Genomic DNA, 19,025 nt, shown 5'->3' with positions numbered 1-19,025 from the left:
TGAACTTGACAGCAGCAGATGATCATATCTGTACACCAGCTTTATAACCATGGTCCAGCTGAGAGTTTGTAGGTGCAGCTAGTTTGCCATTTAAATGACAAATGCGTGACATAAGCACCATCCCAATGGTCCCTCCTATGAATCTTCAGAAACAGATGCTCTCTCTGACATCCCAACTACTGTTAAGAACGGGTTAATATTTCATTAACTTAAGGTCAGCAAGCTGCTTTACCACAGTGGAAAATCCACTTCTCAGCTTCTGCACAGTCACTTAATCGTGTCTGCCTGATTTACAAATTAAAAGAGGTAACTGCTGAAAAAAGTCTACTGCTACAGTAGACTATTCTTTTTCTCTATGCCGCAGAAAATAGTTCTAGATTTTATTGAAGTGTCAAGTGTAGAATAGTCCAATTTTTCTTTAGAAAGAAAAATTTTTGCATGATGTTTTGTTCATGCCTCTGCCACCTCTTCCACTCCAACCTTCTCACTTTGAGGTCCAGTTCTGAACTTATATTTGAGACAGTATAAATTACACCTGTGCAAATAATGGTTACAGTTAACTCACAGAAAATCTCTTGTGGTACAGTTTACCTAATAAGACACAAAAGAATAGGGATCTAAATAGCTAAAACAATTCACAGAGACAAGAGAATATATAATTAACGTTGCCCTACCTGCTGTCAACAGCACTAATTGCATTCCTTTCTGCACAACTGCCAAGTATCACATCATATAGACCACTTCAGTGGCGTGCACCTCCTGTTAAATTACTTCTGAACCCTAGCCCTTAAAAATCTCTCTCTAGTATTGAAGTTGACTGGTTTACTTCCTTTCTTCATCAGTCTAGAGTCTTCTGAAGGAATGCTCACTGCAGTCTATGGAATTGTGGACATATGACTACAGGATACTAAATGTCAAAAACTCAGTGTAAAAACAGTAATAAATCAGAACCCTTAACATTAAAATTGTGAAAACAGATACAAAGCTGAATAAACTCAAAAGACACAGGAGTCTCATTTTGGAAAATGACAACATGAAATATGAAAATACACTGATTTTTTTTCACCTCAAAATTGTAAAATAAGTTTTCAGTATGGAAGTATCTCTAACTATCTAGCTTAGCTTCTTATGGATCAAAGAAATAACTAAGTAAATACTATCTGCATATGCACATCATATATGAATGTCACTCAAAAGATAAAAATAAGCAAGTTATTTATATCACACGTTAATTACCATATTTAAATGGCAGATTAATTTATGGCATGTATTTGTAGAGGGGAAAAATATTATAAGAAAGAATAATATTTTCTAAGTTAAATTTGTAGTAATCAGCCTCAAGTCTCTCTTGTTCCACTTTTATTCCAACATATACCAAACAAAAGCTGTATTATACTCAAGGTAAAATGTGGACAGGTCAAAAGTCAAAAGATAAATCAACCACACTGAACATTTAATGAGCTAAAACAAAAGCCTGTGTAAAAGAGTTATCTGTGGTAACAAGAACAAGAGGAGGTGTTGGGCATGCAGACACAGTATCAGGATTATTATGACAATAATCTTCAGTGGAGCACAATACACACGATAAGATTAGGAAAGCTGCTACTAAAATACACAGATGAGTAACGGGAGGAATAGAGCGATAAGACTGGCAGGGAGCACAGGGAAGTGCAGTGCAGAAATGCTGCCTCTTCCTAGTGACTTTATATTGTTAACTATTTATACAGTAAACTTTTCATGGTTGCCTTTCTTTCCCCTCTCTGCAACAATCCTGGGGCTGTTCTTAAGCATTTAGAACAATAAATATATTTAAGATGTATAGCCTGAAGTTTGGCCTTATTTATCTTACTCAGGTGAGCAGTCCAACTAAGCCCAGGGGAGGTGCAAGAAAAATGTTCTCCTTCACAATGACGCAAGAAACAATAGCTGAATTTAACTGTAGGACAGGGTAGAATATACCTCAAATAGGCAAAACTGTCAACTTCAGCCTTTTCTTAACAAAGCAAAAATCACTTAAGAAAAAAGAAAGCTGGGCAATAGGACGAGGGGTAATGGTTTTAAAATAGAAAAGTGTAGACTTAGGTTGGATATTAGGAGAAAGTTTTTCAATATGAGGGTGGTGGATCATTGGAACAGGTTGCCCAGAGATGTAGTGGAGGCCCCGTTCCTGGAGATATTCAAGGTCAGGCTTGATGGGGCTCTGAGCAACCTGCTCTAGTAAAGATGTCCCTGCTCACTGCAGGGGGGTTGGACTAGATGGCCTTTGAAGGTCCCTTCCAAACCAAACCATTCTATGATTCTATTAAAAGTATATCTAACTTCTGGAACTAACCCAAACATGATTCTCACTAAATGTTTTTTTTTTTTTTTAATGGCATTCTCAAGGGTTAAAGCCTCATTTAAAATATGCTGTGATGCAGGAAGTCAGATAATAATCTTCCAATTGAATCCAGCAGGGTTACAAAGACACATTTCATATTCATAAGTGTGTTGAAATATTCTACTTTCCTTAAACTGCAAATATTTGAAGAAATCTAGATAAACATATTTTAAATTCACAGCACTTTCTCAAATATGAAGTAGCAGATTAACGAAATGTCAGAACATCCTCAGCTTCAAAAACTGTTCTACCATTTTTGCTAGAGATTATCTACCAAAAAATAAAAAAAAAATAATGACAGCTTCTTCTGATCACACTTCTCAACTGCTGATGTATTCAGAACATCAGCTTGTAAATTGTTCCCATCTTTGAAGATAACACAAGCTCTTGCAAGTCATACTAACCTTTGCAAAATACCAGTTAAGATTACTTCATAGACTGGAGGAGGCTGGGGGAGGAAAAGAGGGGAAGGGAATCATAGTATGGAGGCTGTACGCTATGTGTTCTCTGAGCTTTGTACAAGTTGAAAGGCCAGCAAGTGGGAGATTTCTGGCTTGGTTCAAAACCATGTGCTTTGATAGCAAATGTACAAGCTAATATCCTTACACATCAATCACAGCCCATCCTAAACCACCACCTATTCCATAAAGGCAAAAGATATAACAAATTTAACAGAAACAATTGACAGAATGAAAAAAATGCAACTTCCTCAATTGAATTATATACAGAAAGTGGTTATCTAACAACAATACCTTCCTCATGTCCCACCTGTGGGACAATAGTGGAGATCAGGGAAATCACAACAATATCAAAGTAGGGCAATAACCAGAACTGTTGTCTCAAACACTCAACAAAAGAAATAGTAAAAGATGAACCAATAATTCAGGATTCCGTTAAAGAAAAGTATATGAGTAAGAGCTTTTTCTTCAGCATAAGTTTAACTATTAAATTGAAGGAACTTAGCATTACTCAAAACTTCACCGTTTGTAAAGTTTCCCAGTTTTGCGCTCTACATGTAGCCCAGTTCCTCCTGTTCTTCACCGTGCCAATCATCTCAGGCCTGACTACAGGTGGTCTCTCCATGCACCTAGGAGCGATGAGGGGGTAACCAGAGCTAATGTCATATTTGCTCCCTTTGCAGATGAAACCATAGCCTCAAATAAAATCAGTTTCAAGCATAAGAATGTCCACAGTATGGACATGGGAAGAGATGATCTGTTTCTTCATATAAACTACTACCAAATTACTGACCATATGAAAGAGTTTTGCTAGTAGGACCTAAGAGACCCTCAAAAAGGGGCTAATTATAAACTATCCTTGAGTCTAGACTGCCATCATTCTACTCTTAGATTTTTTACTAATTCAATTCAACATGATTTTGTTACTCGTACTTCCATTAAAAGCTTTAAAATAAAAACCCCACACCCCACATTTTACAGACATAAGTGTCCATCATGTTTCTGACACCCTTATAAAAGGGATTACATACTGACAGGCTGATCACATAGAAGATGCAGCACTACATAGTGTAGACCCATCAATCTCACAAGCTTTGTCATCTCATTTCAAGTTTCTAACTAATAAACAGTATTTCAAAATTAATACCTAAAACATGTCCCCTGGTAAGGGTTTATATCATGTAAAGGAAAGTGTGATTCTGCTGATCACAGTCACTCCAAAGATCACTCAACCAATACAGCCCTAGTAATGAGGTCCAGGGAGGAAAAACTGCAGACTGCTACCTGAGAATCTGATCTTTTCCATCACAAGTTAAACCTATAATATTTGCTGTATTTGTTATAAAAAATGTGCTAAGCTATTGGAACTACCAATACATAGATTTATTTTAAATAAATACATATATCAGTCTTCATAGAAAATAGGAGAATTCTCAAGTTAAAGTGACACATGGCTTCTGGACAATAACCATTATTTTATACTTTGGCCCACATAGTTTGTTCAAATACAAGTGCCAACTAAATGACTGTTCAAACAACTTGCTATTTCTTTCAACAGTGCTGTACCTTCTATCAAATGAAAAATTCTGATTCAGTTCTGCCTTGAAACACATACTGTCAGTGATGGCAGAATCCTAAGAGAACAGCACAACTCATTTATTTTCCATCAGGAACAAACATTCCCAGAAGACAATATGCTGTGGCATTCAGATAAAAACAGCAGCTATAAGTACAGGTGATTTGGGGGAGGGGAAAAAAAACAAAACAAAAAAAAGAAGTCTATTTAGTGTCACAGGTGGTTTTTTTACAACAGGTTTTTAAAAATTTAAACCACAGCAAATGGTTTATCACATACATTTCAATGCAAGCCAGAGCAACAAACAAGGAAAAACAAAGAAACAGAAAAGAAAAAAAAAAAAGGTTTCAGTAATCAGTCCCCAAATATCTAGAAGCAGATGGGCATCTAGAGAATGTACAAGGTGTGATTTCTCTCCCTTACACAGCTGCTAGTACTGCAGAGAAAACCATGTTGTTTAGTGTTTCATACCTTATACATAAAGTGTGCCTAATGGTTCCGATTTTATGCATAAAAAAATGAAAATTTCATGCGGCTGCTTCTCAATTACGCATCTGGTTATTGTTTTGCAGTTGCAAAACTACCTTGAAGAACTATAAAATATGGTGTGACAAGTCAGGAATAAATACCAAGAGTCATCTTGTACCTTCCTTATGAAATGTTACATTTTTTTACCGCCTGTTAAAATTCTGGAATCAAGAGTTACGGTTTTTGTCACTTCCTTCTTTTATAAACAAAAATCCACTAATATATTTAACACAACTGGAATTTGTAAACGACTGCTTTCTATAGCACACATTAAATATAAAATTCAGTAGCCCCTTTCTAGAGTATTTTTTACTTTGTGTTGTTACTTCCAAGTAGCTATTTGGGTAATTTGATCAGAAATCCAACACAGAACAATAAGTCAGCACAACATTAGTGTCAAACATCCAAAATGAGATTTTGATTTGTTAGCCCCCGAGCCATTACTCATATTACTATAAATTTATTGAGTATGAAGACATTTGGTGACAAAGAATGGTTATAAAATACCCAACTATTGTAAGCAGTCTCAAGCTTATATTTACTGACTCACACTCAGCACGTAATTTTCTAACAAAGGGAACAGATAAGAAAAACAAAACAGATTTGTTTTTCATAACAACGCATTTGAAATTAACTATTTCTGTAATTCCTCATGAGACCTTGACAGAATTTCCGTATCTAAAATATTAAAAAAGCAACAATTTTTAATTTAACTTGAAACAGAAAGGCTCAACTTGAAACAACACGATACCCACTGGTAAGCTTCAACAAAATCTTTTATTAATTTTGTTTCAAAAAGAATAAAACTCCAAATCACAGTTTGGCAAGCTGCAAGTTTTGCTGCGTGTTTTTCTGGCGTGCAGGATGAAAAACATGTGGCCATTACCAACAAATGCGTGTGCTGTCAGACAGCTGCCTGTTTTTCACACAGATGCCAAAGGCTCATGTGGAAAGAAGTTGGGAAGCTGAAGAAGGGGAACAAGGCAAGCAGCAAAGCTATGTGAGAGTCCCCTTGCTGGGTTTACCAAGGATAATGCACTGCTTAAACAGTGCTTAAAATTTTGCCACTTAGCAGCAACCTCTGTGAAATAATGTTTCTTAGCACAAAACCCAGAGGAAGGAGGGGAGTAAGGGGGAGAGACAACAAGCAGGAATTACAGGATTCAAAACCAACCAAACAAAACATGGACGCAAAGAGGAGAAAGCAGGAGTATTTTAGGACTCATGTCCAGGGAGAAAGGTCCTGGCACACAACAGTGCAAAATGCCATTGTGTAGGAAATCCTCAAATGGAAACCCTAATTCCACCTCAATTGTAGCTTTGTGTGGTTTAGCTTCCAAGACAGATTAAGTTAAAGCACTAAAAAGCAATCTGAGAGGAAATGAAGAATGTCCACAAAAAGAGCTATTATCAAATAGGTACAGCCAGCCTTGCACTATGGCTGTATCACAGCAAATTCGCCACAACTTTCTAACAAAACCCTCAGAAAAGCAGGTTTCAGTGAATACAGCCATTTAACACCTTTACTAACCCCTCCGATTTTCCATGACTGATTTTTTTTCAGTATTTTTTTTCAGTAGATGGGGTAAATAAATTGGAGCACTGACATACTGATTATTAAGCCTCCCACAAAAAAATTACTTCAAACAACAGCAACAAGGCATTGCCTTCTTAACTTTTACTCTAGTTTATTATCTTCTTCATTTTCAGACACGACTGAAATTTTAAAAACTGTTGGCCCAACAACTACACTTGGAATTTTTTTTCCAAAAATCAAACTATTTCAAAGTGAAAAAAATACAGAAAAAATATTATTTGATTGTTAGCAATCATTTTTTGTTTTCTGATCATACACAGAAACATTAATTTCTATGACCACAGTGGTCTAAGCAAACCACTTTAGCAAGCAAAAAAAACCAAAACAGTATGCACACAGTGGCTTTTTAGCTGTAGTCAACTGCTAAATATTTGTTTTAAGTAGGGTAAGATATAACTGACTTTTTAGCACAAAAAAGGAAGAGGCTTTTCTCAATCAGCACTCAAAGTGGAAGATGGTATTAGGAAGGAAATGGATACAATGAAGAAAGGGCTATAAGAAAGAATAGGAAATTGGACAAGGGACAGAAAGAGATTAAAAACACACACATTGGCAAATTTTGTGGAGTTATGAAATGGGTGCATTCAAGAGGTGCCTGCAAAGACAAAACACAAAGTATTAACAGGTATTTCCTATTATTGAGAAGTTGCAGGAAAATGCAGATTCCCTCTAGTCTTAGATTTCACTACTCAGACAAGGCAAAATCCATTAACTGAAAACCTGCTTAAATGCAATAGAGAAATTCTCATGCTCAATAATGCTGAACACGGTCCAAAGGCAGCTCATCCACCACTAGTTTTCTATTAAATTTAAAAGGCTGTTTTCTAAATACTTACCCATTTGAGAATAGAATCATATTAGTCAACAACTTATAGCATTATTTTGCCTGAAAGGATAGTTTCAGAAAGCTGTAATTTAAGTATAAAGAACTTTAATAAAAGCTGTCAGAGAAAATAAGAGGACTTATGGGAGAGCAGTTCCTTAACAGCGAGCAAGTTCGTTGTGTACAGCTCCATGGAACACTATTTCAGCAACTGTGATTTTTCAACATATGCAGGGAAGCATAATCCAAGGCCTCTCAAAAATAACTAGTTACAACCACTAAGTACATGGAGGGGGGGGGAAGATAACTCATTAAGCACAGGTGAAAAATTATTACTATAGTGAACCATACAATGGAAAGAAATAGGGAAATCACAGAAACACTGAAGGAGGTAATTCCTCTTCTACCTATCCTGATGGAGAGAAGAAGAAAAGAAATTAAATCACACAAACAAAGTACATGATGACAGTAAAAAAAAAGATCAGCTAAGTAGCCAACAAACTCAAAGATTAAGAAGTAAATTAAGCTACTTATCTTAGATAACTTTAACTGAGGGCTGGTCCGTAGAGGATTCTCATAGAAAAGCTCTTCCTGGTATAACAAAAAAGAACCTAAATTCACATTTCTAATAGCCTCAGAAATGTCAGGTTCAAGAATCTTTTCATTTTTCCTAATATAAATTAAACACATAGATTAAATGCAGTCAGCATTATCACCAAGAATTTCTTCATAATCTATGCAAAAAGGATATTATCAAGCTAAAGATCAATTTTTGATCTGTTCTACACATACAGTGCTATCAAGTGGTTTTCCCAACTTGTACTGGAGAGATGAACTTTCAGATAACAGATCTAAAACAGCATCTAAAAATGCAGCCTTCCATTTAGATTAAACATAGCCAAGAAAAAAGCCAGTGGGCTAAGGTAGGAAGGAGACTGGTGATCAAATGACTGAGAGCACTTTCAATATTCTAAAAACTGGTGAATAATAGGTGACAGGTAAATGACCTTATGGAAAGAGGCTTCAATAAACCTCTTTCTGTTCTTTACAAAATACACGTTTACCTCTTCAGCCTGTTATAAAAAGCATGCCTTTAGTCCAAAGCCAAATTTTATGAGTTCCCTCATGCATAAGGCAATAGAAATAGGATATGGAGAGACTATATTTTGTTATACATTTTTTTTAAAGAAGAGTGAATAAAAGCCTTGCACTCAATTCAATTGCATTTCTCCGTGATAGAGTGTGAACACTGCACCTGACTGATTCCTAAATGTAATGAAACACTCTAAGTGGCAATGGGCAGCACTCTATTGCTTTTGTTAAAAATCAGAAGAGAAAAGTATGCCAAGCTTCCAGCATCCATTTAGGACTGTCAGCATTTTCAACCACCTCTGTAAGTCCTCTACTGATTCAAAGAGCCAATTGACACTACATAGTAACACCCTCCAGCATAATTATAATCCCTCTCAGCTTTGGCCACCTTCAAGTTTAAAATGATGGTTCTCTTAATAATTGCTCCATCAGGTAGAACATAAAGAAGAGCACACGAGCTGAAGCAGACTTAAGGGCTTCTGGTGGGGAAGGCTAGAGAGAGTGATGGACCCTGAAGTGATGCACACTGCATCTGCCCAATACAGGCAATGAAAACACACACACCCTAATAGTCTGGCTACATGTATGCATAAAAAAGGATGTATTTTCCTTATATCGAAACTACAGTATAAGGAAAAGAAACACCAAGAAAGGAAATGCCTTTGCTGGATGAACAAGCCTTTAATATACCACTGCATTAAGTGAGAAACAGATCAGAAGACTTGTGAGACAATGTAGGAACAGCCAGATGATCATTTTTTTCAGACAAAGACTCAGCTCCCAAATACTTCACTTTATTCGGCTAAACAGCTGCGTTAGAACTGTAAGATCCTGCTTTCAGGTTGTGTTTCTTCAGATGGCAGATCAAGCAATGACATACTGATGTAGCAAAACACCACAACATCTTTTTCTTTCCTCTCTTGAAAACCCAGGAATTTTAACATGAAACACAAAATAGTTTATAACTGCATTTCTTGGTATTCTGTAAATATTGCCTTCTCTACAAGAGTTACACCTGAAAAATGCTTAGCATGTACAAGGTAATTAATTCCTTGGGGCCTAATTCTGTATTCCTTATTGTGTACAACTTCTTTTGAAGTCAATATTAGTGATGTCATTTTAATTTTCTTCACATCTGCCATTCTTAACTTAGAAAGAAAAAACCCAGCCCTTCAATTCCATTAAAAATTCCTTTTTGTGCTGTTGGTGAGTTTTGAAAATCTTTCTCGGAAAATTAATATTCAGTGTACATATTAATAAAAACAGAGAGAGCAACAGAGGAAATGAGCAAACTATAACAAAACTGCTGATACTGGGTAAAGGCAAACCCTTTCAAGAACACATGCATTAACACCTTCCTGACAAGCAAAGACAGCAACAAAAATGATCTAATCCCATTTCTTTCCATTGCATGAACAGGAAATCCAATAACAGCAAAATTGGTGACCACAGGCACTGCAGCAGTACAGACAGCTCTGTCAAGCTTCTATTATATAGTGAAATTGTGAAATTAATTTCTGAATACCACACTCTGTAAAGACCTCCATGTCAGGAATTTCTATCCTTTATCTGTATTCTTTTGTCACACACACAGACCCATGTGAGTGATGTAATGCTGTAAGATTATAAAGAAAAATAACCGTTTCTCCTGTATTCATGATGAAAGGTCTGTAGAAAGAACCTTCTTTCACAAGAAAAATATTGAACTTTTGACTTTCAAGTTTTGATAACTTTATTCTATTTACATCTTAAAAATACATTGGCAAGCATCCTGTCTTGTTTGCAGACACTAAAGTTAAGGACAGCTGCAACGTGGCACACAGTATCTAAACCACCAGATTTTTGAGCAGGACTTGGCAGGGGTGATTTGCCTCTCACCATGTTTTACTGCAGAACGCCTGTCTATCAAGAAGATCCCAAAACTACCTCAATTGCTTATTTTATTTTGGAATATCTTGTGCCTCCTGTAGACTGAAGTTTTTTGTTTCACTCAGAGCTTTTTATTTTGCGTGGTTACGTATTCAAAAGATAGCAGCCCATATCAAATTGTGCAGATAAACTTGAGTGACAGAGATACTACTAGTCTGAAGGATCATAAAGAAGATGAATCTGATGAAATCTTGGAACAACAATGACCATGGCAACAAAATTTGTGCTCTTGATGCTAAGTTTTCAAAGTGCGTGTTAGAAGTACAAGGACAGCACATTATCAGAATGATTACAAGAATGTTGTTAATTATTTAGTGGATCAATGGAGTGTGTAAATCATTTCAACATGAAACAGCTTCCACACTATAAACCACAATTCATTAATGCCCAGCAATGCAGCATGCTTGAACGCAATTACATAAAATGAAGAAAGGTACACTGGCTGATAATATTTTGAAGTGTTAACAAGCCAACCCAGTTAAAATATATACAATTTATCTGTTAAAGTTTGATGAACAAGTAATTAATTTGGTTTTATATTTTACTTCAGGTTATACAAACTTCAACAGGTTTTTTTGCAGGCCAATATTTCTGTGATTTGCAAAGCAAGTTAAGCTACAGAGGTTATTTAAAATAAACGTGGCATCATAAAACAGAAAAGGTTCACTGCCTTTCATGGAGTAATTTATTTCTCCAAATAGTTATAGAGATGAAGAACAGTAATAGTTATTGGATAAACCAATCCATTTATAAGTTCAGTGTTGAAGAGGAGACCTTAAGTGCTATAAGAGTTGTGAAAAACTTGCCACAACTTCAGTTATTATTTCTTGTATTCCTCAGACATCCAGACATGAGGAAAGCCTCCAATTCTATGACCTTTGCTTTCTGTCAGCATTTTTCAGTTTGCACTGCCAAATGACCATTACAGTAGCATTTAGTGTTTTTGTTTCAAATATAATTTCAAATACACTGGTTGACATAAGAAGGTTTTGATTACTGAAAAATATATCACCTTAATAACGTCATAGAGATTTAGCAAGCCATTATGCTAATGCTATTCAGCTACTTGAGGTCTGATGAGATCTTTGATGTGATTAAGTTGTGTTAATTTACTTTCTAGTGTGCAAAACTGAAATGCATTTAACTAAGTGGCTTGTACGTTATGTAAAACATAAAACAGAAAACCTTCCTGTTACTACACAATCAGACTTACAGTAATGTCTGTGCTCTGGCATGTTGACGTACGATACATTAACAAAAGCTAAATGAAAAGAGGAAAACTATGCAAACTACTATTAACTTAAAGTAGAAAACTTCTTTCAGCATTAGTGTTGGATGAGAAACTTGCTTGAAGGCATTTCCTTTTGAGAGAAAAAGTATTACATAAATTCATTTCTGACCCACATTATCATCTTATGTTCACCAGAGAACCAAAATGAAGTTCCAGAAGCATGGTCAGTCATCTCTTCCAGCCACTGTCAAGTCCTTTTGTGATGGCAGGTAACTCAATTCACTTTTTTTCTCTCCATATGGACAAATATACACATGAACAAACAAACATTTATGTAATTATCTCCTACATATTTTATATTGTCATAGACTCACAGAACAGTTGAGGTTGCAAGGACCTCTGGAGATTGCCTAGTCCGACCCACCTGCTCAAACCAGGGTCAGCTAAAGAGAACTGCACTCAACTGGGTTCTGAATATCTTCCAAAAAAGAAAGTTCAGAATCTTTTTCTTCCTTTGCTTTTTAACAGAGAAAATTTTTATTTGAAAATAACTTTTTATGTAAGTTCATTGACTTCAGTTCCTTAAGTTATATCAAGTATACAACAGCATATAATATTCCTCAGAAACCATTCATGTTATTCTGAACTCTGAGTTAATCAAAATGACATAAATAATGTTAATTAAAGACTTCATGTTACATGCTGCATACAAAACATTTTAGAGATAAAGTTCTAAAGAAATATTGCTCTTATAAACTGTTGTTGACATATTAAATTAAGCATATATTTATGGTCTGGTTAATATATCAAACCTTTTCAATAAGCATCAATTTGAAGATTGTGTACAACTTATTAGAAAGCAATTTATTTTCCAGATTGCTATCTGGTGAAGCAGATTCTTCCCATTATCAGTCAACTTACTTAGTCTTTGAGCAGCCTCCAGGGCATCATTTGCAGAATCAGCTACAAAGAATCTCTGAACTGTAACCCCATGGTCTGCCATTAGTTTTTTGCTTTGGTACTCCTGCAGGTTCAGCCATCGTCTGGGGGTTAACTGAACAGCCTAGAAAAAACGAGAGGGGAAAATAACAACGCTCATTAAGAACAGTTCATGAGACAGCCAACTGAGCCCTTCAGCCTCACGGTTATCTCAAACCAGCAGTTAAACAACATTGTTTCAGAGAAAAGGAAAAATACATATTGATTTACCTAAGTGCCTTTTCTTAACATTTGGGCATTCAAAGTACTCTGAAAGCTAAAGATGTTTTTAAAAAGCTACACAAGGCTCACTAGGTGATCTTGGCTAGACAAAACCTCTTGCATTTAATATTAATGCAGACTGACAAACTTGGCTTGAACTCTGAAGTCTATTTATGTTTTTATGTTATCCTGTGCTATAAAAATACCATCAGACTGTCACCTTAAAACAAATTCATTGCTTCATGCTAAATATCCTTATTCACACTTAAATTTTTATATGCTTCTCAGTATATCTGAAAAGAAAAACAATTAATATGGAATTTGCATCCTTGTAGGAAATTTCCTTGTAGGAAACTATATATTAATATATGTATTTTTAGTGGTCTGTTATCTATGTTTAGTTGGTTGCACTTCTAAATATATTTTATTGAGGATGTTAGCACAACCATGTCAGCTATGCAAGGACAACAAGAGTCGGAGAAGAATTTACCTTCCATTCACAACATGCCAATTGAGATACTTGCTGTGCACACATACATATATATATATATATATATAAAAATGGATACAAAGATATGGCAACCTTACACACACACAGAGAGACATCACATTTGTTTGTCTTGGCCATAAACATCGAGTACAGACACTATAAAAGCCACAGGATCATTACTGAATGATTTTAAGAAAGGACACAGGGTAAATTGTTACTGAGAAAAGCAGCAGTCAAGGAGCTGTCCCTGACTCCTGGCAATGGTATAATGGCAAAGGTGGAGCTGACTCCTGGCAACAGTATAATCTCATTTTGTGCCACAAAAGATGTTCTTCCCACATGGAGAGACAAACTGTTGTCCTACTTGCAGGCAGCCCACAATCAGTTCTTGGTTTCTGCTGAAGTTCTTGGTTTTTGCTGTGCTCACTTGAGCACAGTGTGCAAGCTAGCATAACATATCTAAATATGTTAGACAAAGAGGATTATTTACTATACTAATGCTTTGATCCCTAACAGCATGATAAAGAAATATTATTCTAATGCAGCTTTATATTGGAAACAAAAAGCCTCCATGCTAAAGTCTTTCAATAATACAGACCCTTTTCACAGTACTAGAGTTTTAAATGCTGTGTTGTATCAAAAGCAAACCTCCGTTCTGTTCCTACTTGCTTTGAAACACAGCACAAAAGATTGATGCAGAAAGGAAATACAAAAGCCATCTTTTACAGTATATAACCACATGTTTTCTGTAAAAGTGTCTCCCGCAGAACTTAAACAGTTCCAAAGAGCTCAGAATGACACATTTTAAATTCTTTTAACCATAACCTGGTTAACATATTTTAGAAGAATAAAACAACCTATTGTCAGTATGCCCTATGGCTAATTGTAGGCATCATACAGGCACCTCAGGTAGGTTTTATAATCCTCCATGTTATTCACAGACAGTATGTTATTACATTTATGCAATGCCTTCAAATGTAGGGTCAAAATTTAAAGTCACTTCCATAATTGTTGACATTTAATTTGTTTTCCTGTTAGAAGTTGTCTGTTACGCTCTAACAGCTATTACTACATGATCATTTACACAAAGGGATTAACACCAAGAGCGAAGGAGGACTCTGAAGGTTAATTCTAGCCTCATATAAAAAATGGACAAAGAATTTCAACCAAAAGCTGATGCCACAAGCCCTTAGTTTCTATCAAGCTACAGAGAGCTTTCAGCATGGCTGGAGAAAATACCAGTTTTACCCCTGACAATCAATAACCTTCTCTTTTTCATTGTTTCTCTACTACCTCATAACAACAATATTATTTTTATTACAAGGACTTCAGAATACGTTATTGATACATGCATATAATCCATAGGTATATACACACACACGCAGAGAAGCATCACCTGAATCTCCAGAGGGAGCCAGGAGCTTACTACCGTGTTATTTGACCACTACCACAAGAGTAAAATACATTTCCAAAGACCTTCCTTTCAGCTGTAGAGCACCAGTGAAAAAAAACATCCAGAAGGGGATCAGAAGCTGACCGCATTTGCAGAGGGAGGGAGGGGAGGAAAGAGGAAAAACCAATACACATCTCCATCCCACTAACTGCTTTTTTGCCATTCTGCTCTAGTTAGAAGTTGCATCTGATGTGCACAGTCGTCCTTCAAAGCTCAGTGCTACAGGAGAACACCTGCAAAGACACTTCTCAATCCATTTCTCTTTACCAACAAAAAGAACATACTAATCTGACTTTCAGGGTTCAGAAAAATAAGCTCACACCTTCAGTTAAAGTGGATTGACTTGTACCAAAATAAAATAAACTAAAAAAAATAATCAATTCCAATTTAAATCTGAAAGGAAAATACCTCAATTTAAAAAATCAATTATACTTAAATTCTGTATCTGTACTTCCGAGAAGAAAGGTTACTTTTCTTTAGCTGGAAGTTGATTTGAAACAAAGGATCAGTCTACACTAAGTTTGAGAACACTTTTTGCTCATCTGTTATATACTCATAAATCTTTGAGACATGTCAAGCTGATCTTGGATAGAATTAAATAAATACAGAAAAAACAATGTTAAAGTTGCCGTATTAAATAAGAAGCTGAGTTAAAAGTTTTACTAAGGATTTCTCTTAAATATTTAAATATGTTTACTTACAATTTATTTTTCTCTTGTGCTGAAGTGTTTATTTACAACTAACTGGTTTACATAATGTTTTCTACAACTCAGTAATACAGCTGATAAAATTTTGGTCACTGGGTTTACAATTTAAGAAGTCTTCAAAACAGCTTTCATTCATCATCTAGAACAATAAATCAGTTTCACATGTATGTGTTACTAAACTGATCTAAATCAAATAAACAAAATGGAAAATATTCAAACAATCTTATTCTGGGGCAGACTTTTGTTGCTTTTGTTTGACAAAAGCCTCTTTCAACACAACCTGTTTTCAAATTTCCAGTTCAGGTAGGAATTGGGTAGTTAGGGAATGCGCAATGCAGCACAGCGTGTCAACAGACATCGCTGCTGTTACTTCAAACCAGCAAGGCTTAAGTAATAAAATCTTTTAAGGACCCTCAAATAACATGGACTGCAAAGGGCCACCACCTAATAAAGGCCACCAGTGATAACTCACAACACATGACAGATGGGGAACAGAGATGGCAGCAAGAAAAGCAGCTGAAGCTCTGTTTGTTATATGAAGAAAGGTCATGTCCGGTGCCACCCATCCGCTGTGCCAAACTCCAGTGCTAACTCAGCTCCAGCCTAGTTAATGAGTAAAGCAAGCCTAAGAGCTCCAACAGGAACCTGCAATAAGCTCTGTTCCCAACCACCCTCTTGGCATGTTACAAAAGCTTTTGGCATATATCAGTTTTACAACTTAAAAATATAACTCAAACCATTCCACAGGGATACTCCAAACCACTGCTGAGATGTTAAAAATCATATGATAGATACAGTGCATATATACAGAAGCATATGGACATAGGCCTGTTCTCTTAAAAAAATTAAACAATTAATATTAAGAGATTATGAGAATATTTCCTTCATAAATTATGAGCCTGACAGGTCTGAGGAACACAGAAAGGAAGTAAGAGAATAATTAACTTGAAAGAACTGTCAAAGCAGTCCTAAGGGTGACGAAACAAAGATCTGGCCACGCACTGTTGGCACAGAAAAGCAAACCCTACAAACTTAACGTCAGTAAGCACGTACTCTTTTTTTTCCTCTCCAATATTACCTGACTCTAAGACAGATCATCTTACTGAGTGCCAGCTGAAGACTTTCAATCAAGACTTTCCACAAAAGACAAACTCCTGGTTGTGAATGAACTACTCAATAAAATGAATTAGTACAGCCTACCACTGTATACAGGAGTACAATATATTTAAGAAACCAACTGTGACAAAGTCTGTATTAGAAGCTCTGAAGAGCAAGGAACATGAAAAATTTGCTTTAAAGGACTTGCAGTGTACACACCATATGTCTTGAGAAGAGCAAGCAAAATAAAGGAGTTACAAGAGATGAAACAAAGCAAAAGCTTTGAATCTGTGAAGACAACTACTCTTTCAAGACCAACTTGAAAAAGCAAACTAGTTGCAAACATATGCATTTTAGGCTTCAGGCACAAAAACAAGAAGTGACCATGAGATGTTAGAAATGTGAGTAAACAGATTATTCTTTGCAACTCAAAGATGTTTTGGTTGCAATAAATATGTGTCTGAATGATTTAAAAGGGACAGCAATAAAATAATCAATTAGTACAAGAACCTTGAAAAATCCTTGCCAGATGAAGTTCCCAACCCTCTTAAATACATTTAAATCAAACATTCACAATAATTTGAGATGGGTTTCAAATAGCCCAAGTTTCTTGGGCATTATAAATTTTCATGCATCCTGCAGATAAACATACACCTGAGACTGACCATAACAGTGCTGCTGCACAGAGGTACAGCCTTCAGACAGACCAGACAAGAGTCTGCAAAGTTTTGAAAGAAAGCCATTTCCCATACCTAGTCTTCTACAGGCAGCCACAATCCATCCCTTCCCCTTGAGACTTATTAGGAGGACACTTTAACACAGTGCAGAAATCAACTCCAGCATCACGAGCCTTTGTATTATTTATTTTCCCATTCGGTAGCTCTACTCTTGTCGACAATTTAATTCCTCTCAGCAGCACTGAGCAGCACTGCTGGATTCACCAATGCAGTCCTCTCTCTCACTAAAGACAGACCAAGGAATTAGGTTGTAAATTACCATCAGGACAAATAATTTCAATCTGAAAAGGGGCAGGAGGGAAGCAAGTAAAAGGGAAACTGAAGCCCAGGAAAGCAGAGGCTCCCTTTTAAGAATTTCTGTTCATTATTGATTCTCGCCGCCTTCTATTCCCAGCTTATTCCCTGCTTGAATACTTTTATCTCCTCTCCCCATATACTAGTCAGAAAACCATACTGGAAAACATCGTACATCTCAGAGATCTTTCCATGCAGCTTTGTCTACAGTTGAAATAAACTATGTTCCAACAGTTTAAGAAATATCTGTGTTTCATCTCTTTCTTCATTGCAAGGTTGCATTGGAGTACAAGGACTATATTCTGCCCTACCAGCCTGTGAAGAAGAGATTGGAAATAATACGCAGACTTTAGTAAAACCTGACTCCCTGTGTGATGATGACAGGCAAGAACTACAAAATTTTCCATTCGTGGCATTTTTCTGTTATCCTTAAGACATTTTTTCTAACAACAAAGAAAGTTTTAAAACATCTTACTGAACTTACACACATTGTCATTACAAATCCACCTTAACCTTGAAAGTTAACTTACTCTCTGAAGAGCCCAAAGCGGGGCTGCAGGTTTAAATACATCTTTCTAAACCTTTTTTTAGTGGCATTTTACTTCTTGGCATGTTAGCTACAGTTTCTATAACAAAAAAACAACTTAAAATCACTCCAGTGAGCCTAAATGAAAACGCAGACAATATGTTTTCATGGAATAAAGAAAAACTCAAACTAAAGGATTTAGTCTTTTGAAAGCCTAAAAGGCTAAAATAAATATCATTCACGGTTCTGCTGAAGACATCCAATAGACCTTGTATTACTACAAAGGAAAAAAAAAAAACAACTAGCTTTCATATGAGTTCTTTATGTGTATTGTGCCTTGATATACACATTGTAGATCAAGAGTAGCTCTTATTTGAGATTTAGATATACCAGATAAGTTGAAAGGGTTTGGGTTTTTTTTTTTATTTTAAATCACAAATAAACTTTAAGAATAAATCCATGCATAAAAATAAGAAAAACATCACTAGTAGCACATATCCATGTTTTATATAATTTATTATTTAAAATAATAAAGTTTTAAAGAGGAATTAAATTCTTCCTAATAAGATATTTCTTAAGATTAAATTTCTAACATAAGTGCTTATCAAAGAGATTAATATACTTAAACAGGATTCTATTACAACTGATAACATTTTCTTAGAGCCTGACAACAGCATCAAAAATCCCAAAACTCCAATAAGTGGAGTGAAAGGCCTCAATCGAACAGCAACACAAAGCGAGATGAAGGCAGAATTATTTAATCAAGTACAAGTTTCACACTGGATTCTCTCCTGCTGGCTAGAATTACTTGGCATTTTCCAAAAGCACAAAGAATTCATATGGTTGGGGTTCACCTCTAATCTTCCCTCCCTTCTTCACCCCCAAGATTTTTGTTACCTACGGTCC

General features: G+C 35.8%; 1 protein-coding gene across 1 annotated transcript in view; it reads right to left on the bottom strand.

Annotated features, from left to right (window-relative positions):
- The window catches only part of SUCLG2 (succinate-CoA ligase GDP-forming subunit beta), a 99,980-nt gene extending 87,309 nt beyond the window's left edge, over positions 1–12,671 (bottom strand). The window contains exon 1 of the mRNA XM_029086613.1: positions 12,536–12,671. Coding sequence (XP_028942446.1) covers positions 12,536–12,617 — 82 coding nt within the window. The 5' untranslated portion in view covers positions 12,618–12,671. The remainder of the gene's footprint in view (positions 1–12,535) is intronic.
- Positions 12,672–19,025: the final 6,354 nt, after the last annotated feature.

This window comes from Antrostomus carolinensis, unplaced genomic scaffold (assembly GCF_000700745.2).
Source record: "Antrostomus carolinensis isolate BGI_N321 unplaced genomic scaffold, ASM70074v2 scaffold15818, whole genome shotgun sequence".
NCBI classification, from domain to species: Eukaryota; Metazoa; Chordata; class Aves; order Caprimulgiformes; family Caprimulgidae; genus Antrostomus; species Antrostomus carolinensis.
The sequence above is the reverse complement of the archived record's forward strand: the minus strand, read 5'-3'. Positions and strand labels throughout refer to the sequence as shown.